Source organism: Caretta caretta, chromosome 7 (assembly GCF_965140235.1).
Source record: "Caretta caretta isolate rCarCar2 chromosome 7, rCarCar1.hap1, whole genome shotgun sequence".
Lineage (NCBI taxonomy): Eukaryota > Metazoa > Chordata > Testudines > Cheloniidae > Caretta > Caretta caretta.
This window is the reverse complement of record NC_134212.1, coordinates 81,534,679-81,556,674: the sequence shown is the minus strand read 5'-3', so window position 1 is coordinate 81,556,674 and position 21,996 is coordinate 81,534,679. Positions and strand designations below refer to the sequence as shown.

General features: G+C 38.3%; 1 protein-coding gene across 2 annotated transcripts in view; it reads right to left on the bottom strand.

Annotated features, from left to right (window-relative positions):
* SIRT1 (sirtuin 1) overlaps window positions 1–21,996 on the bottom strand; it is a 28,197-nt gene that overhangs the window by 5,164 nt on the left and 1,037 nt on the right. For both annotated transcript variants that reach the window (XM_075130845.1, XM_075130844.1), the window contains exons 2-7: window positions 18,784–18,900; window positions 17,760–18,001; window positions 16,147–16,299; window positions 12,481–12,628; window positions 6,924–7,003; window positions 1,169–1,355 (exon numbers count right to left, since the gene is read on the bottom strand). In XM_075130845.1, the coding sequence (XP_074986946.1) occupies window positions 1,169–1,355; window positions 6,924–7,003; window positions 12,481–12,628; window positions 16,147–16,299; window positions 17,760–18,001; window positions 18,784–18,900 (927 nt within the window). The remainder of the gene's footprint in view (window positions 1–1,168; window positions 1,356–6,923; window positions 7,004–12,480; window positions 12,629–16,146; window positions 16,300–17,759; window positions 18,002–18,783; window positions 18,901–21,996) is intronic.

The window sequence follows — 21,996 nt, the reverse complement described above, 5'->3', positions numbered from 1 at the left end:
AGAATTGTGACTTTCAGTTAATGATATCCCTTTAACTAGAGCAACAGAAACGTTCTGAGACTGCAAACCACATTGCATGCAAAGGATTGCTTAACCTGCCTGCCTTTTCATATTTGGAACAAAAAACTTGCTGACCCATCTTTGGTTCTTCAGATAGCTGACTAAAGACATCCAACTTTATCCAAGGATGAAGTAAGGAGAGAAATGATCTGTGAGGCAAAGCTTTACTCTATGGTCATAATTTCATGCTCCCCATTCAGCCTAAATGACAACTTACCTATGGAGGAAAGAAGGCCCACAGATAAAACAAAAACAGACACTATAACCATGAACAACTGACCAGCAATTGTTCCAAACTAACATTTTTTAACTTGATAAGGCGTTAGTATCTTCACAAATTTGTACAAACGAACAGACAGTATTGGTAAACCCAGTGTACACCAGGCAAATAAACCATTGCTGACAATGATTTTCAGTACTTTCTGAAACAGTGAGGGGGCTAGTTTTGTCCAGTCTACACTAGCACAAACAGTTTTACACACCAGTTCTGGGGAACTCAAGGATACTAAAACTTCTAAACAACCACCATACACATTGCCTAGTTTTGCACAGTGCTTAAAAACAAAGGCTTGAAAATAAAGATTACATTTAAAGCGGACCTTGACAAAATATTGTCTTTTTTTTTTTGTCAAGCCAGCACTCCCTATCAAACATCTGAGAGATTATAAATTTTATTTATTATCCAAGTGCAAGGGGAGAGGAAAATCTGTGAAAAGCAGAGATGGCGAACTAAAACGTATAATGAAGTCAGACAAACCACCCATGAAGTATTTTTGTGAAGAAATTTAATATTTTAGATTTTTGTTGCTTTGATACATTCCTCGTCACTTGTTTAAAAAAAAAATTTAGATTTGTTTTGTCCCTCTTATCAGATTTGTATAGGAAACTTTCCTTAATTATATGCTTGAATTAGAAAGAACAAGATAATCAGTCCAGCTTCCACACTGAACCAAAACCAAGGAAGATCTCAAACATTTGTTGGGATTGTGTGGAACAGAAGCTAGATGGTGTGCATTATCTTACATTTTTAAATTTGTCTTCACCAGAAACTTTTGCATCAGAATGCTTTCTTTGTTATTCCCCGAAATTATTAGCAATAGCCACTTACTTGGAATCAGTGCTACTGGTCTTACTTTCAGTGAAGACCCAATAACAATAAGGAGATCAACTTCATCTTTGTCATACTTCATGGCCCTATGGAACTGCTCAGGTAAGTTTTCTCCAAAGAACACTATTTCTGGCTTCATGATGGCAAGTGGTTCATCAGGTGGACATCTGGGACATCTTGGAACAACCTGCATTTTAAAGGTTTCAGAGTAGCAGCCGTGTTAGTCTGTATCCGCAAAAAGAAAAGGAGGACTTGTGGCACCTTAGAGACTTACAAATTTATTTGAGCATAAGCTTTCGTGAGCTACAGCTCACTTCATCGGATGCATTCAGTGGAAAATACAGTGGGGAGATTTATATACACAGAGAACATGAAACAATGGGTGTTACCATACACACTGTAAGGAGAGTGATCAGGTAAGATGAGCTATTACCAGCGGGGGCGGGGGGGGGGATGCATTTCTACTGAATGCATCCGATGAAATGAGCTGCAGCTCACGAAAGCTTATGCTCAAATAAATTTGTTAGTCTCTAAGGTGCCACAAGTACTCCTTTTCTTTCTGCATTTTAAAATATTTCATTAATAATCATGGATCCAACTTTTTAACGAGAATCTCAAGTTTGAACAGTTCTTCATTGTCAAAATGTATATTGTGAAAGGTATTAAAAGTAGCTTCAGTAAGTTATGCAGTCTACTCAGTCTGTTTTTCTGCTCTATGCAGACCTCTTGTGCATCCCAAACTCTGCTGCTCTGCACACACAGTAGCATGTGAGTGACAGGGCAGTACTGGTTGGGTAGGAAGTACCCAAGAAAATATAACCTTTATTTGGCGACTTCTTTACTGAAGTCCAGATCTTAATTTCACACTTATCAAACATGGGCTTAGTCTACTACTACCCAGTACTAGCTAAATACATTACCATCAAGCAGAATTTATTCTAATATTGTTCTGACTAAACAAGAGTTATTAACTGCCAATTCCTGGAAGATGTCCCAGTATAAAGTAGCCTTCCCAATCAAAGTGTGTACTGTAATAGTTTTACGTTTATATAACCTTTCATCCTGAAGATTTTACAAATTACATGCATATAGCACCACTGAACTCTAGCAGATAGCCAGTTAACCACATCCTGCATAATAGTACAGGAATGATAAACTTTGCATTTTGACACCAGGGTAGACTCCCTTAATAAATTTTCAACTCCTGCACAGGACAGAAAAATGCAGCTCACTGGAAACTAGTTCTCTGAGAGTGTTGTCTCCATATCTACACTTGTGTAATGTCCACTCCACTGCAGCCACTGAGCTTTGGGAGCCTTCTGGAAAGCAGTGCCTGTTAAGGATGCACAAGTATCCTCTCTCACAGCTCTGAATGTTTGGAATGGACTTTATAGAAAGTTGATGCACCCTTAACTGCCTCAGTTCTTTCTGCTAAACTACGGAGTGCTAAGACTTGAATTTAGGAAAAGAGGGGAAGGAGGGTGAGGAGTGTGAATATACAGAGACAACACTCTCAAAAAAACTACTTACTGCTGAATAATCTCTCTTTGAGGTGGCCGCTGCAGGTTCCCATTTGTAGTCTTGCATGCAGTACAACTCTTAGGAAGGAGGGCTGAGGTGTTCTCATTAAACAGACTCAGAACTGCCCTCCCATAGCAAGCATTAGATCTCAATGGCAGATCAAGAGACTAGTGCTGCATAAAAGTGTGAAGAGATCTCCAGGCAGCATCTGCAGACTTTTAAGCCAAAAACTTTGAGAGCCAATCTGAAAGCTCTATGGAAAAAAGACATCTTTTAAGTAGAGAACTAGTACTGTGGGTGAGAGGCAGAAATAATGGAAGCTGGTGTCAGTATGTGGAACTTGAATTTTCTGATTAAGCTGGCTGGTTTCTGGAGGTCCACAATAGGACAAAAGCCATCTCTGAAAAACCAAAAATAGATTTTTTTCCCCTTTGTATTGAGGCGCTCTCTCTGCAATTCCAGTCTTTACACAAGGAATCCACTTCTGCTCTGAACAGATTCTCAGAGGAGGGATCCCAGAGAAGTGAGATGGCATGAGGGCTGCAAGATGGTATGGAGTGAGGTTGGATCACACATCCAGACTAAATGGTCTCTAGTATCCCAAGCCAAAGGGAAATTAACCAAGTGCTCCCCAAAGGGGACAGAGGAGGAGGATGAAGTTGAAACTTGCTCTGGGCTCTCACAGAAAACTTCAGATCTGATGAACTGCTGATAAAGATGACGACAGAGCATTTAGCTGCTCTCTGCCTGAAGAGTTTTACATTGCTCTGACTCCTTCTGTTGATGCCAACAACAGCTCTCTGGAACTGCGGTTGGAAACTTAAGGATGTGTAAGGTAAAGTCTTTTTTGTATAAGAAGGAAAAAGACATGGAGGCATTCCTTCTTTTAATCTAGATTAAGGAGTCCCAGAGACCAAGTAATGGTATCCTTCATTCTCTCCAGGTCTCATTCATCTTAAGGCTAAAAAACCCATTCTCATGGGCCTGAATCTCAGACAAAAGGCTCAATGACTTGTGACAAATATATTCTCTCAGTGAAACAGCTGATGCCACTATCCAGTCCAAAGTGTCTGAAACATAAGTAGCTATGCTTCAGTGTTATACATCTTTCTGTTATGAGCTTCTCCACTAATTCTCAGGAAGATGATTGTTAAGGGGGAGCATCTGTTTCAAAAGCTGATATTTGATATTGAGAAGTTAAAGGGGACTTTAAGGGGAGGGATAGCTCAGTGGTTTGAGCATTGGCCTGCTAAACCCAGGGTTGTGAGTTCAATCCTTGAGGGGGCCATTTAGGGATCGGGGCAAAAATTGGGGATTGGTCCTGCTTTGAGCAGGGGGTTGGATTAGATGATCTCTTGAGGTCCCTTCCAACCCTGATATTTGATGATTCTATAGCTAGAATAGATAGTTGGTCACTCAAATTCTCAGGGTACCTCAGAGTAAACTTCTCCATCACCCCATCCCCCCAAAATTATTCCTGCTGGCATCCTTGCTATTGGGAAGGAAGGTCCATCCTGACTTGGAGCTTTTTACTGGCCACTGACATTACTAATGGACCAGGGATAGGAGAGAAAAGAAAAATTCCTTTTTTTAAGTATGTCCAAAAGTTGGTGCATCTTTTTCTGGACTTATTTCTAATTCTAGAACCTCTGCCACATGTCCTAGTAACTCTTGAAATGGCCTGAAGTAATTAGAAGTAAAACAGAAATGATGTCCTCAGGAAAAGTTGAAGAGAAAACTATATCTTCTTCCTCAAGAGTTCATTCCAGGTCTACAGCTCCTTCTTCCTCTTACCTAGATAGGTGGTCATGGATACTGGACAGCAAAGAACACAGTGCCACTGGTGATGTTAAAGGTGGACGACAACACTCTAGCTGTTTTAGGAGAGGCAGAGAAGCAAAGGCAGAAGAATGAAGTAAAGCAGCAAAATTAAGAGATTTTTACAATGCTGTCTATCATAGGTTAAAAGGAGGTCTCTGCTGATAAGCTGTCTGGAATTTTCATTTCCTATCCAAACATCCCCCTTTGATTTAGAATGAAATCTGGTTGGAGAAGGAGCAAGGCTAAAAAAAATAGTCAAAATTTGTTAAGAATTAAAGGACCGAGGAAACTGGCAAACTCCAATTTTTTATCTAGTAGGAAGTTGGAAAGAAGGGAAAAGAAGAGTGGAAACAGTCTCCTAGGACTGAAAGCTATTTATCTGAAGGAATGGGGAGGGAAGTCCTTGTTAGAGGCAAAGGGGGTGCTGAAGCAGAGAACCACCTGGGGTTTCTGAGCTAGGTGAGAGTTTCCTCCTGTGGAGGGAGCCATTAACTAGCCCCTAAAATAAACATTTGGGGGGGGGCAGTGGAGAACTAAGATACAGAACCAGACAGGATTGGGGACTGGAGAGATCGTTCCTCCCTAGGAAGAAGCTTGCTATTGGAGCAGTTTGAAGAACGGGAGGGGGTAAAACCAATTTTTGGGCATTTTCTTTTCCTCCGATTGACCTATTCTTTGCTCTTGGAAGCCACGTTCAGCAGTGGACACATTAAACTGCAATAGAAAACACACACCCACCAACTGTCTGGGATTATTTAAAAAGTCAGGTCCTGCCACAGGAAGATAGTCCTAAGTGGCTCCAAGTAGTTTTACAGCACTGCTGCAAATAGAAGGAACTGCAAGAGCATGGAGGTGAGCCAGAAAGAGAAGCGCTTTTGACCTTACTGCTAGGCACTGCACTTCTAAACATGCTGTAAAATTTCCTAGCAAAGAAAATGTGTGTCTTCCCTAAAGTTTTCTAGGACACTATCTACCAGAACTACTGCTAGAATACAAGGAGACGTTGCAGGGAGAGGAAGTGGAGGCAATAACTAAAATAATATTAATCCTGACTGGATAGAATAGGGAGAGCCCAAAGAAAAGTCTCTGTTTTTCTGGTACAAAGGCAGAAGACGAGGCTCTGGGCATCAGTGCAGTGATCCAAGTGTGTCAGCAGAGGGAGAGCTGGCAACTAACAATCAAACAAACGAAGCCATGAGAAGCCTCAGTGATGTCAGATTTGGAGTTGAAAACCCACTGATTCAGAGCTGAGGGAGCAACAGGTACCCAGGCAGGAGAAATAGTGCTTATATAGAACATCCTAATAGCAATACAAATCACACTTTATTCATGGGCATTATTGCACACTTCAAATATTACAAATAACCCTCAGTGCTGCAGTCACCTCAAAAAGGCCTGTCACATCTCAACTGTAGTTCTATTTTTCAATTTAAACTTTACAGTAAACCTCCTATTTGTCAAATAACCTTCTTCCTCTTATATCATTATATTTGAGACTGAGTTTCAATGTTTATAGTCCTTGCTTTTTTAAATGAGAAATTAAGACTAATTGTGGATACACTAAGCATTTGTGGCAGAACCATCTGAGAAGTGGCCTCTAACTAGACAGGCAGAGACCCATCTCCTAGGCTAGGACTCCACTTGTGTAAACAAGTTCTCTTCCCTTCCCAGATCCTCCTGGCCAGCTAAGCACCTTCTTAGAAACCCCTCTGCTCCTTGAAGGGGAGGGAATAAAGAGGGGGGCTGGGGGTAGGGTCTGTCCAATACACTATTGCTCTACATTAGGAAGAGTAGTAGGAACTACTTGGCCTAAATCTGGAGCATGTCACACAACACAGAGGGCTAGAGAGATATGACAATAGCTTCAAACAAGCCTTTGAAAATGTGTGTCAAAGGGCCCATTTGATTCCCCATCTTTTTAACAAAGGATGCAAGAACAGCTTTATAATTTTATCAGCTTTACTTACATATGTCGTGTGCTGTTTATCAAATTTTACCCAGACTGAACAAAACTTCCTTGGAACATTTAAAGGAACACTCAGGTTAAAAATATTTGAAGAGTTCCTTACCTGCATTACTATCATCATCATCTTACATTAATAAAACCAAGACAGTGTTAAATCCACTTTATTTTAACCATTTGTATTCTGTTCAACTAATTATACAGTGAAACTAGATAGTGAAATTAATTAGAAATGTATCCGGTTCCCATATAATAGTATTTGGATTGCAAGTGCTGCAGGAAAATCTTGAAATATAAATGTAAGTGTTTTGAATTTAATGAAACATTTCTAGTGCACGTTTAATACATATATTTAAAAAGCAGAAGCTGACAGTTGTCCTTGAAGTAATTGGGGATGTTTCTGTAATAACTTCTTGAAAGACTGTGACCAATTAAGGTGTTTTTTTTTACCTGATTAAAAATGTCTCCTCGAACAGCTTCACAGTCAACTTTGTATTTACAGATGAGGCAGGAAGCTGTTGCAAAGGAACCTGAAAAAAAAAAAAAATATATATATATATATATATATATATGGATGAAGGCGGTGTGTGTTAAACTATACAATAGTGACAGTTTGACAAAAATATTATATGGTCTCACATGATGACTTACATGTGGAACAAATGTCTCAAAAAAAAGTCAGTTAACTGAACTGAAAGATGGAAACACTTATTTGGTAATATATTTTCTGAGAGAAACCCTCCATTTGAGGCATTTGGGCTATGCCTCTCTTCCTATAAATACCAAGAGCAGTTCAGGCTTGGTCATGTCATGCCCCTTCCACTCTTGTGTCAGGTGAGTATTTCTAAAGCGTTAGGGGAAAAAACTATTTTTTTAGTAGATTAGAATATAACTTACTCTACTACTTTTTTTAAAGCAGAGCTAGCTATATAAAGGAAACCTGAAGGATACCTTCATATAGATAGCTGGAGAATTTCTTGTGGTGCAAACTAAGGTATGTGCACAAGGATTAGTTACTGAAAAGTAATCAGGAAACTAGTTTTCCATTTTGATTCTCCCTTTTTTCTAGTCAGAAATACTTATTATGCAGCAAGCAGTCAGTAAAAGTTAGCAAGGAGAGAGAGAGACCAGAATAAAGTGTTCAATTTCCCCCCAAAGTAGTAGTTGTAAGTAGGGTCCTATCAAATTCACGACTGTGAAAAAACATGTCACAGACCATGAAATCTGGTCTTTTGTATACTTTTACCCTATACTATACAGATTTCACAGGGGAGACTAACATTTCTCAAAGTGGGGATCCCAACCCAAAAGGAGGTTATGGGGGGTTGCAAGGTTATTGTAGGGCAGCTGTGGTATTGCCACCCTTACTTGTGGCCCAGAACCTCGGCTAGTGTAAACTGTCGTGGCTCCATTGACTTTGTTGGAGCTACATCAATTTACACCAGTTGAAGATACAAGCCAATGTTCAACTTCATTGATAAATTCTACTAAAGTATATTTCTACTACTCTTCACACATTTAGCACATACCATGCTTTTTCCTATAGCTGTTGACACTTTGGGTAAAATGAGGGAAGAATAACTCTTCCTTTTACAACTCACAGAAATCAGCTTTGATTATGAGTCTTACTTCATTCAAGAGATTTCTGAGACTCTTCTTGTCATCCTAATTGTGGCCTGCAAGCTTGTCTTTATGAAGAGCAAATACAGGGAATTGGATTCCATAGGTTCAAATGTATGGGTTGCAAGAGCTTAATACAGAAGGGCAGATATACCTAACTGCTGATTTGGCATGGTGGTTTAGGAACTTAGCTAATCTACCAGACTTTTGTGAACCAATGTTTACAACACTGGGTTGCAAGATGTTTTAGGACCAAGTCTAGACCTTCTTGTAAGAAGTTCTGAAGAAGTAAAATGCTTAGTTTTGTGACACTAATGTTTTTACTTTGACACTACTATGAAAACTTTCTCTAAACTCTTCCATAGGTCAAAAGGGTGGAAAGCTTAAATGAGTGTAGGAGAGCTTATTACTTTGAACAAGTATCCCATATTGTTTTGAACTTAGCTAGGCTGTCAGGCTCCAGTAGTGGTTTCTGGGACAGAAGATCCTGTTTTCTTGGAAGATGAAGTAGCAGTGTGCCAACTATATTATGTCCAACTACCACAGTCTTCTTGGCCAGTTGGAGGTGGACAGTAATTATTACTGCTGCCTCCATTTTCTGAATCACTCTTCATAGTGCAAGGAGGATGCAGTGGGAGGGGAAAAAGGCATATAGTGATCTTTAGTCTGCTTCCCTGTTCTAGTTCCCTTCCCTTTGTGTTGACTGGGTGCAATAAGATCCACTTCACTGTGACCTAGTTCCCTGGATATCAGCTGTAATATTTCCTTTGGAGGAATGGTGGTCATGTTGTTGGATCATATTAAAGAAGTTCTGTATTAAAATCACAAATTAGTTTGATTCCCCATAGTTTAAATTCCAGGTATTACTAATTAAGAGGTCTCTTGGTTTTTGGTACTGTTTCTCTCCCTCTATGTGTGAAACTTGCAAGCTGCTAATTGTGTTAGTACATTCTAAGACAGAGTCTGTTCTCAAAGCAATTCACAGAGAGAGAGACTCAAAACAATACTCTAACAACAGAAACAGCACCCAGAGACTCCCCGCCCTTTTGTTGTATTAACAATTGTGATTAAAATAGAGATAGAGGATGTATGTGGATGGATGCTTGGTGTTGATAATAACTGAATGATCAGGAAGGTGCCAGCCTAAGAATCCAGTGTCCATCGGCTGAAGAAGGCGTCAAGTGGAAATAACCAGAGGAGCCCCCCCCCCCCCCCGGAGGGCAGACTGGAATCCGCCCAACAGCCTCAAGAATGGGAGAACCAAAGAACAAGATAACATCTTGGAGCCGTCAGGAATGTGCTATCTGCTCATTGATTCAGCATGATGAAGCAATTCCCATAGACTGGCATAGGAAGAAATTCCTATAAAAATAGACTCTAAAAAGTGAGAACTTTGGGGTCTGATTCTGCAAACCAACTTCCAGGAGCATCGGATGAGCATCTGACAAGGCCCTGCTCCCTCCTCATGTCCAGGCCACCTGGCCAGTGGCTTGGCATGAGCAACTCTAAGGCTGGTAACTATGATAACAACCTTGCAGAACCTGTGTGTGTGTGTGTGTGATTTTGTATGAATGAATGAATGTGTGAATAAATATGAGATTGAATGGAATGTTATAACTATAACTAACTGTTTACTATGATTCTTTCTGTATTCACAATAAATGTGGTATTTTGCCTTTTTCCCTTTAATAAGATCCTGCTGGTTTTTATTTTATTGGTATAACAATGTGTCCTCTTATATAATGTTTTGGTCTTCTTGGGAGTAAGAAGAGAGGAAAGCTGAATGTTTGCACTTGCATTTCTGCTGTTTATTATGAGAGGAGGAGTGCTGGAGTTAATGTAAAATCCAGGAGAACCAAAATCTTGCTCTTGGATAGGACAAGAATAGAAAGGATGCCAGACTCCTTGCCAAGTGACTCAGTTAAGAACCTGAAACATTTCCCTTTAGAGCTTGGTCTACGGAATCAGGGGGATTTTTGGACATACTCCTGAAGTTTTTTTTATTGGCAAATATGGTTTTCAGTTTACTGAATCCTGACAGCTGAAGAGAGCTGCCCTAGCAGAGGTGCTTAGAGTAGTATTGGTGAGGGGAAAAGCACAGATCCCAGGAAGTCATCCAGATTCTCAGCCCCTTCCTCCAGCAGAGCACGGGTCTGGGAAATGGGACCTACTGTGGCACACCTCATGGTTCTTGAGAATCTTGATGAAGGCAGAGCACCTTTCTGCAACTGTTTTCCTTGACCCACCATAAGAAGGGAGGGCAGAACAAGTACAGGCAAAAGTTTGTCAGGGAGCATCAGAGGAACAATGCCCTTGAAATTTCTGCCCCTTAGAGAAGAGAAGAGTTGGGGGAAGTTCTTGGTCCCTGCTCCTCCAAAATTTAGCTTTAGAAGTTCAGACTGCAATATATTGTACTGAATTGTTATTCTGTTTGCACTAGCTAAGTCTATCTGGCTGGAGGACAGAAGCCTTATGGAGAAGTCTGAACTGCCAATTCTATTGGAAGAGAGGCATAGACCCACTGTCTCAGAATGGGAGAAAGACCAAAATCTGGAAACTAATTCATGTATGACCTCAAGAAAGAGTAAACAGGCTCACAGGCTTTATTATAAATTCAGTTGTTCCTTTATTTAAAAAAACTGAAAATATATTGAACTAAACAAGTGAATATGGACAGTGTTTTAAAAAAAAAATGCAAAGTTGAAGTTGTCTGACTTATTCTGTCAGTAATCTTTCACAAAGAAACAGTACCAGTAAGTACAGGAGGTAACAAGACAGAAAAGCACATCCAGAGAAACATCATTTTTTCCATCTGACATCTAAAGTGGATTCAGATTCTTCTACCAACACACACACACACACACACACACAATGTGTTAGAAGCCCCTGTGAGCAAAAATTCTGCTGAGAAGATAGAGATGAAGGTTATGGTGCCAAAAGACTGCTTTCTTTTCTCTCCTGCTGAGGGAAGTGAGGTAAGGAATACACACCAACTTAACTTCCTTTAGCAGAGATCCTGACAGCAATTTACAGCTGCTCCCTCCTTAGATCAAGCAGAAATCCAAAGGGAAGGCAGGCAGCAGATGTAGCAGCTGCCCTTCCTAGAAGTGACTCTCCAATGAGAAACAGAGGGCCACGTTAATGCAGAGAGATGCAATTTAAATCTCCATGTGGCAGCTTGGGTGAATCCAACCTCTGAAGTTAGAATCTGTACATGGCCTTTTCCCCCCATCCCCGTTTTGTTGGGTGTGATAGTGTACAGTGAATAGGTAGAAAAGAAACAGGCTTCCTCTTTTCCAAAATCTAAACTGGATATTAGTTTATTCACTTCTACAACCTATGGCACAAGTATAAAATGATTTACCAGTTGGTTTTAGTCAAATATTTAAGTGCAAAATAATATAAAAACAGTAAAAAGGAGATTAATATTAAAGATTTAATCTATTTAAAACAAATGAAAAGTTACTGTATTTTTTCTTTAAAGTTGATGTATACCTTCCTCAAAAACAGTTAGCCATCTGCAAAATTCAAATCTGGGTTTAACTGGTAAGTGAAAAATCCCTACAGTTTCCCCAATGTTTTTTGTCCCAAAAAGTTTTCATTCAGCTTTTTGGGGCTTAACAGGGGAAAAAGGGGTAGTTAAAATTTACCAACAGATTAAAAAATATAATAAAAACAAATATGCATATAGGCTTCTTTTCCCCCCCTTAGCCAATAGTCCAGGGTTCAAATTAAAATAAAAAATTGTATACATCTTATGAAACAGAATATAAAATGGTACTGGCTACAACTCGAAATTAGAGATTTTTCATTTTTCTTCCAGACATTTGGTTCTGTTTTTCAGAATTATGCCTTCTAGTAACTTGATTTTTTTTAGTTCAAGATTTTAAGATGTGGAACCATCCATGCTAGAAAAGACCATATGACTCTTACCATTTAGGGAAACCACACAGGACACACTATCAGTTTTATGGTTCACCATTTTGTTGTTCTTGTTTATAACCTCTTATGATGGCCTTGTGTATTTTTCTTTGTATTTTTAATACTGATTTAGCCACTGTACTGCAAGCCTAGCTTGAACAATATAACCGACAAGTTAATCATATCATTCAGCTCTTTTCTCACAACTTTAACTTTGCCCTGTAGTGTCACAATGAAGAAATGCCCCCCCCCCCCGCCAAAAAAAACAAAGAAACAAAACAAAAAGCCACCTTAGCTTCTATAAAAATCAGTTTAATTTAATATGGGACTACAAACACTAAAATGGCTTTAACATAATCATATGGGCATTACAGCATGGAGTCATTACAGGGCAGAGATTACTTGTATTATATCATCTGAGTGTACATTATCTAGAAAAATGCAGTAGTTTTAAAGTTTCACTGACCATGACATTGAATTATCCTTTGGATTCCTGCAACCTGTTCCAGTGTGTCTATGTTCTGAGTATAGTTGCGAAGTAGTTTTCCTTCTTTGTCCATCAAAGCTATGAACTTATGACAGAGAGATGGTTGGAACTGTCCAGGATATATTTCCTGCAGAATTGAGAATTACATTAGGATGTGTAAATAAATGCTAGAGCAACATTTTCAGTTCGTGATCCAGCATCATACAGAAAGATATACAATAAACCATTGCAAGTACAGAAACTCCTTATTTAGAGAACAAAATATCAGTGCCAGTCAATCAACTAGTTATTGTTATTATTCCCTTCCCATGGTCCTATTTCTTTCAAATTCAACCCTTATTTCAATTGCTGCATTTTGACCATTGTTCACCACTCCCAGGTTTCTGCTAAAATCAGGAATACTAGTTTCTGATACAGACCAAAAGGAGATATGGGGTGGATTTGTTTTTTTGAAAAATTATGAACAAGGGAAAACATGACTTTTGAAATGTCACATAACATTTACTACCACAAATGCTACCATTAAGGTTATCAGATTGTTTAAGGTTTCAGAGTAGCAGCCACGTTAGTCTGTATCCGCAAAAAGAAAAAAGGAATACTTGTGGCACCTTAGAGACTAACAAATTTATTTGAGCATAAGCTTTCGTGAGCTACAGCTCACTTCATCGGATGCATTCAGTGGAAATTCACTGAACAAACTGGAGAGAGAGTCCAAAGAAGAGCAACAAAAATGATTAAAGGTTTAGAAAATACGACCTATGGAGGGAAGATTGAAAAAAATTGGGTTTGTTTAGTCTGGAAAAAGAGAGGGGGACATAACAGTTTTCAAGTTCATAAAAGGTTGTTACAAGAAGGAGGAGGGAGAAGAATTGTTCTTCTTAACCTCTGAGGATAGGACAAGAAGCAGTGGGCTTAAATTGCAGCAAGGGAGGTTAACTTCCTAATTGTCAGGATGGTTAAGCCCTGGAATAAATTGCCTAGAGGGGTTGTGGAATCTCCATCATTGGAGATTTTTAAGAGCAGATTAGACAAACACCTGTCAGGGATGATCTAGATAATACTTAGTCCTGCCATGAGAGCAAGGGACTGGACTAAACCTCTTGCGGTCCCTTCCAGTCCTAAGATTCTATGCTTTTTAGATTTTCCTTTTCATTCCTAGTGTCTGAAGTCTCATTCTAAGATTTTGTACTGTGGTACTGAAAACTATACAAAAGAGATCTACATCTACAAGTACGTTTTCACTGATAGTTGATTTGTCACCATAATTGTTTTTATTCTTACATAAGTTTGATAAGACAAAAAAAAAACAAAAACCACCACCAAACAGACCCTGCCAGGTAGTTTGTATTCTACATTTAAATTTTATTGAAAGGTTTTTGTCTTGACTATTTTAATTCTCCAAGCTGAATGAAATATGAATAAAAACAGCAGTACCAATTAAACAGATTTTTTTAAATGTGTCCAGTTTTAATAGGCTAAAGTGTTATTAGTAACACAGCTATATAAACATTTAAAGTTATTTTAATCAAACGATGTCCACTGGAAACTCCCCATATACACTAGAGAAGACAGTCTTTTCCCTCAAAAAAATAAGGAAGATATATTTCATGGTAAACACTGACCATAATTTCAGATTTTTACTAAAAGAAATTAGTTTAAACAGAAAACCGGAAGTTCTGTAAATATGTCAGTAAACCGCTAAATTAACTTCTCCCTATGCCAGTTCTACCTTTGGTATGGAAGGTTACATACCAGAGGCAAATCAGTAAGCAGGGAAAGCAATTCATAAAGTGGATACCCATCAGAAAGGGCATCTGCATCTAAATTGCAGCAGTGGGTACTGATGACCTTAAGTTACATCACAGATTATGATCAGGCTACGATAGCTGCTATTAAACGTTTATCTAGTGCAGTTAATTCACATCGCTCTTTACAAGCTTAGATGAGATCCCCTGCCCCCAAATATTTATAATCCAAATAAAATAAAATACAGACAAACAGTTTAGGGGAAAGGAGCATGTTGAGATTATTAATGAGAAAAAAGGAATAAATGTTTGAGATGATTTTAAAGAAGTGATATGAGGAGAGAGAAACAGAAGCAGAATGATATAAAAGGCACAAAGCCAATAGGCAGAAGGAGATAGAGAAGGTAGAAAAGCAAGAAAACTAGGCGTGATTGTATTAGGATGAATATAGGAAAAAATAGGGTGAGTGGAGCACAGTAAGACCAGAAATGTAGGTTGGTGGAAGACCATACAAGGCCCTAATGACAGAATATAGAAAGCCCATGGATAGAGTGAAGAAAAGGGAAAAAAAGGCTGACACAGGCAAAAGTGTGGCAGGAGTAGGGAGTGATTATTTTGCTACCAAAATATTGAGCAGACTGGAGGTAAAGAGGCAATGAAGAAAAAAAGGGGGAAAATTACAGTAATTGTTCTGAGAGATGCACAGACAAGGATTTTAGCAGTGGGGCAGAGGTGAATTTTGTAGATACTGAAGGAATCAGTGAGCTCTGGGTATTTAAAGCACATGATTGGATTAGTATTTGGATGGGAGACTTCAGGAAAACCAAGATGCTGCAGGATGCGATGTTTCTTCCCCAACCTCTGAGTTAGTACTAAACAGTGCTTTAGTGAGTGAGATGCACCATGTTAGCGATGGTGCTATGTTTCCAAGGTTCTTACCACTCCTCTAGAGGTCCCATAGTATTTCATTTTGTTTTTGATGGAATAGTTAATGTTCTGAGGAAATTCCAAATTGGATATAATTGCATTTTGCTTCTGCATCTGAGTTTTCATATTATCTCAATTAGATAGTTTTAGGAAAAAGGGAGGCTATTTAGCTTCACTGGCATTGTTCTAAAAAGCTACTGCATCCCATCCAATACGTGACAGAAGTAATCCCTATATACAGTTTGTACTGTTTAAATTCTTTAAGACATCTTTATGCATGCAGAAGGAGCTATATAAAAAACCCAAACAAACAACTCTGCCAGTGTATGAAGACTTCCTCCCCCACCGGATTTTATGTCCCCTGGTTGAGTCTGAATGCATGCTATGAACTTGTTAAGTTGCCAGGTGTAATAAGCATGTCAAACAGGTCTCTGAATACATGTTCATTACACTCATGTGCTGCCAAGAGTCCCTCATGCTCCTTGTTTCTCTTCAGAAGACAACAACATCTACTAAGAATTTCTGTGCCATTACTTGATAATGGAACATCATGCCACCTAGATCATCACATCCTTGGCAAACATTTTCCAATACCTTCCCTGAAATGAGAGCCCAAATTAGAAAGGTTGTGTTAGCATCCCCATTGCAAAACAACAAACAAAGTATTTTTTTAATTATAAATACTCCTATTGAAGAGAACATATGGCTTTACCTAGGATGAGATAGGTAATACTGAGAAGAGTGAAATTTGTTAACTCTGTAATACTTGCTTTTTACTTTATCTTAATGAGGGATGGCCTTAGTTAGTTTCACTTCATTGCTGATGACTAAGGCCATTCCTCATTAAAGTTAAATTCAGTAGCTTTAGGAGTTGTCCTCGTTCATGAAGAGAAAGTGAAGGCAGAACTATCTTCTGTCTGACGGAGGCATATCTTTACTGTCCAAAATAATAAAAGCAATTGGAACACAGTACCTTTGCAAACTTAAAAAATGGTCTTGGATCCTTTCTGAAGTATTCTATATCAAACATTGCTTGAGGATCTGGAAGGTCTGGGAAATCTACTGCAAGGCGTGCATAGATGCCATCTCTTGATCGAAAGTCAGGTATTCCACAAGAAACAGACACCTGAAATACAGGTTTACAATTTGTAGCCTGAAATCAACTGCATATTTGGATATGATGGCTTGCTAGCATATGCTATATTTGAGAACTAAACTTGTGTGTGCTATCAACTTTTAATACCAAAGAATGAGAACAAAGGCAATTTGAATAACCCATGTCTACTTTGATAGACTTTTTGACAGAGCAATGTAAAGTTTCTCCATGAATATGCAGGAAAAGGGAGGGGGAACATTAATTTAGCTTTGAGGTCACAAACACCTGTACAGCAAGCTACATGTCAGGGACCAGTAGTTTAACAGAACACTGTTTATATATATTTTTAGTACTGCATTAAAAATTTAGTAAATATGAGTACCCAAACACCTAAAACAAGAACACTAAATTTGGTTTCCTAAAATGAAATTCACTGATCTCCCATAGTAGTTGTAAACAAGAAAAGTCATCCTTATACATTTTTAAAAGTATAGTAGCAGATCAGCTTATTAACATAACATTTATTTGCCTAGCGTAAATAAAGTAAGGTTTAAAAAAACAAAACCACCACCATCCAAAAAAGCCCCCCCACCTTTTGAGCACCAAATTAAGATATTATGTATGCTATTACTTTAATAAATATAACCATGATTTCTCTAGCCAAATGTTTTCAATTTAAAGGCTTAACAGCAATTACAGAATGAATGAAACTAGGCAGTACCAGGGCTGTATCCTTCTCTTATGGGCACAATGGTTTGTCTCAAATTGCTCATCTCTTACTTCTTATCACACTCCATTTTAGGGGTGAAGAAGTAACAATCTATCACATCTGTTCTCTCTTGAGCCAGTCACGTTACAACAGGAATGAAACAAAGCAAGCAACTATTCCTTGACTTCTGTGCCATGACATGGTTGGTATGCAGAAAGACAAATGTAAGAACTTTTGACTGTAGCAATATGTACTGTGTTTGATTACTTCTAAGAGTGCAACCGAATGACCAGATACAATGTTCTATCAAAGAAAGCTCAGTCCAACTCTCATCTAAGTTAACAGTAGTTTTTCGTCCAATGGAAGTTATATCAGGCCCAAAGTAATTAGACAGAAAAATCTCAGAATCTATTTCAGCAAACACAAAGATGGGGATAGAAAATTAGTATTGTGGAACAGGTTACCTAGGGATAAAAAAAAATTACATCTTGCCTTTAGATGCTAGACAAGTTAGGATACAGTTGTCTAAGCTAAGGCATAACAATATCAAGCTAATTTTATTTCTCCCATATACAAGATCTGTAAAATTAAATTTCTGATCAATTCTAAGGTTAGGCCCTGATCCTGCGATTTATAGTGTCCAGGTGGACTGCTGCATCCATTCAGAGCACCACTGACTTCAGGGTGGCTCTGCATGGACGCAGCCTGCTGTAAATTGTTGGATCGGGACCTACGTAGTTATTCATTTATTTTCACACTAACATATTTTAGATGTACATACCCCAGCTCCAGTCAAGACAATTATTTTTTTGCACTCTTGTAAAAGTTTCACAGCATCCTCAATAGTATTAATATCTTTTCGTTTTTTCCTTTTTGGTGGTTCTGAAAGAATGTTTATAACAATCTGCCACAGAGTCATATCATCCAGTTCAGGAGGAGGAATTGTTTCTGGTAGCAAATCCTTCAGAATTGTCCGTGGGTCTGTGCCTATCATGAGATGTTGTTGAACAAAAGTGTAGGGACCTATTATAGAAAAACAAACAAAGTATATAAAATCTAACTTAACATTCTGAATCAAAGAAAATTCTTTAGACATTTTAGCTGACTGTTACTACTTTATCTTACTAACCCAATTAAGACCCTTTTCATCAACAGCCCTTATCTATATAACAGACTATTAGACTCCGATGTAGTGGTGCCGTTTGTTCACTAAAGATAGATACACTCTTAGTGAGTTATCTAGAAAAACCTACCAGGCAGATTTGCCAGGGCAGGACTTATGTTGACATAAGATCCCATCTCCTATTATGCTTGAAGACTGCAAAAATCACATATTAGAAACTTAATTCCCAAAGTATGTTTCCTTTTAAGAACTCTCATTCTGTATAATGCTTCCAACATTTTGGACCATGCTTTCAGGAAATAAGAAGTACTAGAATCTTGATTTGGAAGTGCTGGTAGACAGGATTTGGCAATAAATCTAACATTTTGTGCCATGTTAAATTTGGTGAAGTGCATGATATTTTTATATAGTGGTGTGATGTTTGAAAGATGCCAAATAATATATTTTAGTTGCTTTATAGTAAGAAGGTGAAGGAATTTCTTCTGTTCACCTTTAACCATCCAGACTTGATACAATTTACTTCCCACAACTGTAATCTCCAGAAAAGTAGTAATACGGTAGTGTCAAAATAGCCTAGTGGACTCTTGCAACAGGAAGAGGATAATCAGTATTAAAAGGTCAGATATTAAGTAACAGTTAAAAGTAAAGAATCTTGGAAATGATACATTATATAAACTTCTACCTATACGTGGTCTTGGAGTCCAGTCACTAGAGCTTGCATGTGAGGCTCCGTCATCTTCATCACTATCACAGGAATGGAAACCATTGGCTACGATTTCATCACTAAAAAGGATGTCATCTGCAAGATAGTATAACAAAGTAGTATTATTTTTGAATCACAACATCATTATAAAGAGGCTAAAATGTTACTATAGCTTTAGAGATGACCTGCAAAAGGATTTTTTTTAATCTGGCCTTTTATGGAGAAGTTGAGAGGTTTTGCAAGTTAGAAAAAGAGGTGCGGGGACAAGTTCCCACTTGCTTTTTCCCCCCCCCTTTCTTTTTCTTTTTTAAAAAAGCTTAAATATCAAGTTTGCTCCTCCCTAATTTTACTGGATATTTCAGAGGATTTATTTTGTTAAATTTCAGATCTCCATGGGGTGGTGGTGGGTTGTGAATCTAATACAGTTTTTTTTTTAAATAAACGTTAATCACAGAAGATACATAGGTGTTAATTCTCACTCTCAAAAAAAGTAAAAAAACCCAACCAAACGAAAAACACACAATCCCACACACCAAAAACAAAGATGTGGCGTTTTAGAACACTCTTACTAAAAATCCCTTCCTCTCAACTCCCACTTCAACTGCTCAACTTTTGTTGTTTTCCTGAATCCTAGGAGGTCAACATTGCATTAGTTCACAAACTGTCCTTATCTAGACTAGGATTTAAAAGTATGTCAGAATGCTTTAGCAAACATGTAAGAACAGTTCAGTGAAGACAAGGTATGCTGACTTTAATAGTGCTATCTGGGTTGAGTTAAAACCTAAGGGGGCAGCTAGACTTTCCAAATACGTTAGAACCTCAGATCTCCAACAAAACCAGGGGAAGACCAGATCTAACAGGTCTGGTTATTACGTTGAAGAACAAGGGGAGATAAGTGGAACTCAGTCCTCACTACCCGTTCCTTAAAAAAAGAAAAACCAAAAACTTTTCAGTTTCATTATCCTATTCTGGATAAGGCTATATTCTTTCAAACTAGATAAATCCTCATTTTCTTATGTTAAAAAAACCCCAACACACACAAGCAGAAAACACAGCAGGTACCCTTTATACAGGATAAAAAAGTAGTAAAAACTCTAACCCCATCCTCCCTGACAGATTACTTTAAAGCTCTGTTGTGAATAGGAACAAGGAATGGGAGAAGAGACAAATTTCAAATTCTAACTTGTAAAAGTTTTAAAACATATGAGTGCTATTTTGTAATATCTCCCCTCACAGTGTCTTTTCTTATGTGTTTGGACAGTTTCCACTCTCACCTGAAATCTTTATACATAAATCAGAGTATAAATCTCATAAAGAAACAAAAACAGAATTGATAGTTGGTACACATTAGCGTACACAAGATGTAGGCTTTAGTACACATTCCTTAATGTCCACCAAGGGGCAGATTAATTTCAAGGAGACGTTTCACATGAATAAAGTTAATGAAGTGTTCGAAGGATCAGGTCCTACATTGTTAACAGTTTGGACCCTCTGTAGACCCTCAACAATGCTTCTCATTATAGACAGTTTAAACAACTGTTTAACTATGCTCCCCTTGCATAGTCAGGGGATTACTCAAGCAGGGCAGTTTCCAGAAAGGTATGTATGCTTATTTAATCATCGATTCTCAGCCATAGCTCTCAGCACTGGGGGTAATTACAGAAAGAGCTGGCATGGCACATGCTCAATGGATAACATCTCATATGAAACAGAAGTTATTGAAAGTAAGCCAAATACAAAAAGGAAACAAAATAAAAATAGTGACAAGAAAACTGAATTTTTAAAACTTTCACTTCTAATAACTAAAGACGGTGCTACTAAGAAATTTGTTTACAACAATACTTGAATCAGTCTCCTTTTAGAAGTCCAGGAAATAAAACTGAGAAAGTTATGATGTGAACTTAAGAGGGTAAACTGAAATTGTTAGTAATGGATGCATACTATACACAATACTTGAAAAATTGTCTAGCAATAAGTAGCTTAGAAATTACCGTATATACTTGTTCATTTGCCCATTCGTTTATAAGCCAACCCCCCCCCCCAAGATGGATAGGTAAAAATAGTAAAAACTGCATGACCCTTTCATAAGCCAACCCTTTATTTCAGGGGTTGGCAAACTTTGGCTCCCAGGCCATCAGGGTAAGCTGCTGGCGGGTCGGGACGTTTTGTTTACCTGGAGCATTCACAGGCACGGAGCTACTCAGCTCCCTGTGGCTGTGGTTCGCTGTTCCCAGCCAATGGGAGCTGTGGGAAATGGTGCTTGCGAACGCTCCAGGTAAACAAAACAACAGTGTATTAGATATTCAATTGAATGATTTCACAGAGTTTAAAATCATCAAATTTTAGACCGGTTTATAAGCTGACCCCTGCTTTTTGATGGGTCACTTTTACCAAAAATATTCAGCTTATGAATGAGTATGTGTGTGTGTGTGTGTATATATATATATATGCTGAGAATTACTAGTAAGTTTGATATACACCTCTACCTCGATATAGCGCTGTCCTCGGGAGCCAAAAAAAAAAACAAACTTACTGCATTATAGGCGAAATCACGTTATATCAAACTTGCTTTGATCCACCGGAGCTCACAGCCCCCCCAGAGCACTGCTTTACCGCGTTATATCCAAATTCGTGTTATATCGGGTCATATTATATCAGGGTAGAGGTGTATATTGTTTAACAGGTCCACAAGCAATGTAGTAATTTGTAAGTCTATTGAGCTTTGTTTGTTGTATAGCCCATAAAAATTATAGAAGTTGAAAAAAAGAATCTTTCACAATCCCCACACATTGTAGGGGACCCTTTCACACAGGAGTACAAACCAGAGGCCAACTACACCACTTTTCTACATCTACAAGCCTAAGTAGATGAACAAGAATGGAGCAGAAAATGTTTGTGTAATAATACACATGCTTAGCACATGCACTTAACCATGTAAAAAGCATGTGCAAAATGTCCATTTAAGTTCAATATCCACATCTGGGGATCAGCATGTAACAATAAGCACACTCAAAGGGCATTTGGCAAGCATATATGTGCAAAGAGGTGAAACTGGGCAAGAGCCCATTGAGCACGCACCCAAAAAGATTTGGAAGGGTTAGTGAGCAAGAACTTAGCACCACTATCCTTTATAAGGTACAGCTGTTTGGTAGCAATTATACAACTGAATAAGCAATGCAAAAGGATAGGATG